Source organism: Adelges cooleyi, unplaced genomic scaffold (assembly GCF_023614345.1).
Source record: "Adelges cooleyi isolate 19-005CV unplaced genomic scaffold, UGA_ACOO_1.1 ACOO_flye_CR_arks_rails_tigmint_CR_PRNA_8, whole genome shotgun sequence".
Taxonomy (NCBI): Eukaryota; Metazoa; Arthropoda; class Insecta; order Hemiptera; family Adelgidae; genus Adelges; species Adelges cooleyi.
The window spans coordinates 6,321,529-6,327,595 of NW_026096513.1; the positions used below are offsets into that span (position 1 = coordinate 6,321,529).

General features: G+C 30.5%; 1 protein-coding gene across 12 annotated transcripts in view; it reads left to right on the forward strand.

Annotated features, from left to right (window-relative positions):
- Nucleotides 1–6,067, forward strand: part of LOC126845540 (O-acyltransferase like protein-like) — a 37,772-nt gene that overhangs the window by 25,445 nt on the left and 6,260 nt on the right. For 4 of the 12 annotated variants that reach the window (XM_050584214.1, XM_050584215.1, XM_050584203.1 and 1 more), the window contains one exon: nucleotides 30–808. In XM_050584214.1, the coding sequence (XP_050440171.1) occupies nucleotides 30–60 (31 nt within the window). In that variant the 3' untranslated portion in view covers nucleotides 61–808. Of the gene's footprint in view, nucleotides 1–29; nucleotides 809–1,778; nucleotides 1,971–1,991; nucleotides 2,182–2,363; nucleotides 2,486–2,650; nucleotides 2,761–2,834; nucleotides 2,971–6,067 lie in introns of those variants that run through there. The other 8 variants (XM_050584209.1, XM_050584212.1, XM_050584213.1 and 5 more) reach the window with 8 other exon arrangements.

The following is a 6,067-nucleotide window of genomic DNA, read 5'->3' on the forward strand; positions in this document are numbered from 1 at the left end:
TTATATAGATTTATTTCGTTTTTTTGTAGAAGACCTAGCACAAAATCAAAAGAAAATTGACACTAAATGAATTCATAAAAATATTATCAAAATTACAGAATCAAAATTCAGAAAGTTTTAAATGTTCAACCCAATCAATTTTGGATATTCATTAATGATATAAGCAAAAATAATTTCTTACCTAATAGTATGAGTCCTGAGTTGTTTAATGCCAAGTGTATTTCTAAAAAATTGTAACTTTGTTCTTTCCCATCCTTTATTGTACTTGTCTAATTTAGCACTCTCCAACGGTATTATCCCTGATGCATGGAAAACTAGTACTATAACTAATTTACTTCTTATCAAACTTTTGTATCTGACGCCCTTTCAAATGGATCAAATGTCGAGGTTATATACACCGATTTGACTAAGGCATTCGATAAAATTAATCATAAAATCATATTTAGAAAATTTAAACAGATTGATATTTGTAGCTATTTTCTATCCCGGCTTGTATCTTTCATTGAACATCGTTGCCAAATAGTAGCTTTTATTTTATCTAACCATACAAGTAACTAACTATGCACCCCTAACTAACTAATATCCCCCTCCCCAAGCATCAAAACGATGAAAACCATAAATGAATTATAAATAAGATGTTCATCTCACCAAACTTTTCTCATTTGCAACTTATTGTAATTGAATACTAAATAATTTATAGCTAAATATAGTATGTAATATTTTATCTTTATATTGTTTTATTTTATTTATCATACTATTGTTACACCTCTATCGTAGAATACATTTTCTATAATAGCTTTATTATAACGTGCGTTTTTCATTGTAAAACTTTTTTGTTTCTTGTTATACTTTTAATATAAATATCGTATTTTCTCACCAAACGGTTTGTTTTTTTGAAAATTTCTCTAAAAGAATACATTTTTCTCATTCTATTTCACCTCAAACTTAATAAAATATTTTTGTATGTACATTAATATGTATGAAGTCAAGGTGGGCAACTGTAACATAAGTGTAACTTTTACATTGTATTATACATTTACTTTACTCTTTACGTAAATACCAAAAACATGGTTTAAAACGATTAATTTTACCACTAATTAAAATTCTTTGGACTTTATCAATCATGATTTAAGAAATGCATCTGTATTTTTATAGTATGTATTCTTATCATTAAGGCAACGTTCGATTTATTAAAATGTTGTAATCAAGTTTGCTTTAACATACTACTCGAAATTAGACGGAATTACCAAATTCAGTTTATCGTTAGTATTTTCTAGTATTTATTTTTTATATGATAAAAGTTGCTAGTAGGCTTTGTACATGCAGATCAAATCTAGTGGCATTACACTGAAAGCTAAAAACCATCAAGCAAGTAGTACTTAAATGGAAAAAAAAATGTATTTTTTTGTCAAGAAATGTATTTTCAAACTGACTTGAAAGTCAAGTAGGATATCTTATGGCCAGATGTGGGTTATGACCAAATATTAAATCCGTCAGTGGTCATAGAGGTCGCCATTGCCGAGATTGAGCCTAAAAAAGATATTGTATTGAAGATTCGCAAAAATGAGCTCAATAACATCTCTGAAAAAATGTTGTTTAAAAATGTATTTCAGTACACTTCGGTAACTGTTTTAAACGAATATTCCATTTATATCGATCAAAAACTAATTTTATTAGTATTGAATTGAAAATACATCTGTATTTTGCTAAGCGTATAGTCTTATCAGTAAAGTAACGTTTATGTTATTAAAATATTTACATTATTTTTTTTTTGATAGATTTCTGTTAAACTTAAGTCAATCAACTAGTTCAGCCTCATATCATTTCACGTACCTATACAGCCGATTCTATGTACGGGGTTTACCATTTTATATTGGACTGTTAGCTGGTGATACTGTCGAAGTTTTTAAAAAAAAACAAGTAAAAATGTCTAAAGTAATTGCATAACGCCACAGATTACAATGGTTTTCGTTTAAAAAAAAAATGTTTAGACAACTACTTTTATAACTACTCTGGTTGCCTTTGATCTTTACATATATGTCCAATTGTACAGTAATGTATTCTTTAAAAGACATAGGGATTACAATGCAATTGAGTCATCTATTTATTCAAGCCTTAACCATCTAAATACGCCCTTACTTTACATGTGGATCGCTATCTGTCACACTACTTCTAGTTATGGTAAGTAATGTCAATGCAATCTTATTTTTACAATAGTTATTAAGTATAAACTTATTTTTGCACGCAGATTCAACTACTAAAATATCTCCTTTAAAAGAGTATTCCATTTCTCCAACATCTGTCTTATGCAATGTACAACACTTACTTCCATACAAATTATTCTTATGAATTATTATTGGTAGGTATTCTGGAAAAATTACTGAACAATCGATTCACTGGTTTATTACACAAACTCTCTTATTCACTATACCTGGTCAATTTTACCGCAATAGTAATGGTTCAGTTTTCTGTACGGGCACCCAAAGTTTGGTCATTCAAATAAATATATTATAAATATTAAATATATTATATAAATATATTCGAATGAAATATATGTGTAATTAATCAAGCTAGGATTCATTATTTTGATCAAAATTATGTTATTAACTAGTGTAAGAAACCGCTTTTTTAATATATTTTTTAATTTTAGGTAATGATAACAACTTATACGATTTTAACGACATATTTAGCGGCTCTAATAATGCATTTCCTTGTTGACGCGCCGTTTGGTTTATTGATAAACAGAGTTTTTTTGGGAAGGTATGCGAAATTCATTAAGCGCCCATGTATTATTATAATATTATATAAATTTAATTGGTTTTTTTTTTTTGCAGAACTAGCACAAAATCTAAAGACGATTGATACCAGAGAAATTCAAAATATGAAACAAGCAAAATTACATGGCAAACTTATAAATATACCATACTAAAAATAAACTTTCTTTACATTTATTTAATGTTATAACTTCAGGTGGTTGAAACTATTTATTGTATAATTAATTAAACATTTTGAATTTGTGAAGTTGGTATTCTTAACCGTAAACTTCGTAACAGTTAACTTCGTAACTTATATAATTATACACTTTAAAATGTTGTATTAATTTATTCTATTTTTTGAAAGTGTAGTACTGATTTAAAAAGTTTTTCAGCCGAGTGTGCAACCACGAAAGATCATTTACATGTCTTGTTGAAGTACCGAGATAAATTTAGAGTAGTGGTGGAATTTTAAGATGCAGTAACAAGCTAGTATATTAAAACATCAAGTTTCTGGCTAATATTGTAGTGTTTAATATTTGGCTTAAAACAATTCATAGAGAATTTGGGCCCTTAAACTGTTTTGAATTTATTATTTAGCTCTAATTACGGCAGATCTTTCATACCACCTTCCATTTAAAAAAAAAAGAATACCTAATTTTCTAAGATGAAACGGTAAGTGGTCATTGTTGTGTTTTATTTCAGGTCCGAATAGTTTTACCATTTTCTTTTATTAGTTGTTTATTTATGATCACACGTAGTCTGTCTAATTTTCCATTTACTGTTTATCCATTGATCGACACGGGGGATCCCAATATTTTAAATCAAACTTCTAGTGAAGCTCTAATAGGCACTACAATGAGTGAAAAAATGAGTTTAGGGGACGCACTGAAACTTACACCTAAGTTCAGTGGCGGGACCGAATCAGAGTTAGCCACTTTTGAGGCTCAATATGAATTTGTGTTAGGTAACGTTGCTGATGCTAATAAAGGTATCGTTCTACAAGCAATCATCGCGCAGCTATCGGGAAAAGCACATGAAGCCATCCGTTACAGGGAAATAGGAAATTGGAAAGAACTTAAGGTTCATTTTCGATCTATTTTCGGCACAACTCACTCAGTTTCTTATTTACAAATGCAATTAAGTGCTATGCGACAAAAAGAAGGCGAACCAGTCAAGGAATTTTCAGGCCGCATTGAAAAAACTTACCATGAATTAACTAATGCTCTAACGTCGGGTAAAACCAAGAAAGAATCTCAAATAATTGCCCAAACCGTACAAGCCCACGCACTAAGTGTTTTTGTCACGGGTGTTAAATTTTCCATTAGCATTATTTTAAAGGCTCGGGACGTCGACTCTTTTGAGTGAGCCGTCTGTCTCGCAATTGAAGAAGAAAAATCGCAAGACCATTCTGGTAATTGGAGGACTAGTAACAAAATTAATAAAAATAATAACTACAAAGCAACCGACAAACAATCCGTTAAGTACCATCGATGCAATAGGTTTGGACATACCAGTGTTGAATGTAGAACCAGTTTTAACAAAATATAAAATTTTCGAAATCCGACTGTCAATAATGGGTCAAAAGTCCAAGTGAAAGAAGAATATCAAGGGAATAGCGTTCAATTTTGCAAATATTGTAAAAAGAACAACCACGATATTAGTGAATGCAGAAAGCGAATGTACAACGAAAATAAAAAGCAAAACGGTGAAGGTTCTAATTCTAATAAAACGGAAAATAGATCAGTAGAAGAAATTAAAAATAATTATGTCCGAGTAATTACTCCACTTGAAGAGGAACATATTAGTTGCCAATCTAACGATTTTGAGAACAATGAAATAAAATTACTTATTGACAGCGGTGCAGAAATGAACGTCATAAAATTTTCTGCGTTGAAAGGCCACGTTCGTGTTGACTAGACCCAAAAACGAAGAATAAAAGGAATTAGTAACACTTAAATATAGTCGGAACAATTCAAGTATCATTAAAAATTAAAAATGGAATATTCAATGTCATTGAATGAATTCGATGTAGTGTTCGATCATTTTCCAATACTAGAAGCTGGTATTCTGGGGCGCACATTTTTAAGAACGCATAAAGTAGTTTTGGATATGTCTCAAGATGTACTTATTATACCCGAAGTCGAGTCGCTCATAAGACCAAAACCATTTATCATTCCGGCACGGAGTAATTGTGTGCTGTTAATTAAATCGGACGAGTTCATCAACCATAAACTTGTGACAGTAAAGAAACATGAAATAAATGAGGACGTTATTATAGCCAATAGTATTAGCCCAGTCCGAGGTAATAAAATAATCAGTAACATAGTAAATATTTCCGAGCAACCGTTTTCCATCGAACAATTGACGACAAGTAATTTAGAATGGGAACCTTATACAGAACAAATATTACACATTGAAGAAGAAAACGACTTACCAAATAACAAACTAATATTAAATAAGCTAATATTATTATTTTAACACAACCGAGTAACAAGTGGCTAACATTGGTGATATTACTGTCGCGTTAGAATTCTATTCAACTACTAACTACCGTCTACCCGGCACCAATCCCAGTAGGCGCCCCGTGTACTTAGAAAATGATGCAAAGATAGTTAGAATGGGATCGAGATGATGAAATGATAAGTAACTAAGTACACGGACACGCCCTACGTGGGAACGTGCCGGTTAAAGCTAAACCCTATCGTCACGTAGGTTTACTACAGTAGGAATAAGGTATCAAAAAAGTACCCTGACCGATCATAAGTAAACTTCATAACGAATTAAAATATGTTTTCAAATTACTTATCGGATTACTGGTTCAGCCTGTGCGATGAAACAAAAAATGTGTGTTACATTAACTAAAATGGTTTTTACTCATAGACGAAATAATTTAAATTAAAAATAATACCTTGAAGCTAATACAAATTACCCGTAAATTAATTGACATGATCAAAATTTATTGAAACCACTTTTTTCTTAAATATTGCCTATACAAAACTCCTTAAAAACCAACCGCATACAATTCCCTTAAAGCACTCAAATTCTAAATCTTTAAACATTAATAACTCACCAATGCATTATGCTAATTAAACATTTTTTTGGCCAAATTTTTAATTTTTAAGTTCTGGACCATAATTTAAAAAAAAAACATATCATCCCATTTGAAAATCAAAAGCTGCTCTCAAAAAAACAAATTTGGGAGAGGGTAGAAACATACAAATTTGTGGAAAATTGAGATCACATACAAGAACACTATGAAAAAAAAAATTCAATTATTAATTAAACCCAGCAAACTGGTTGACTGGCTCATG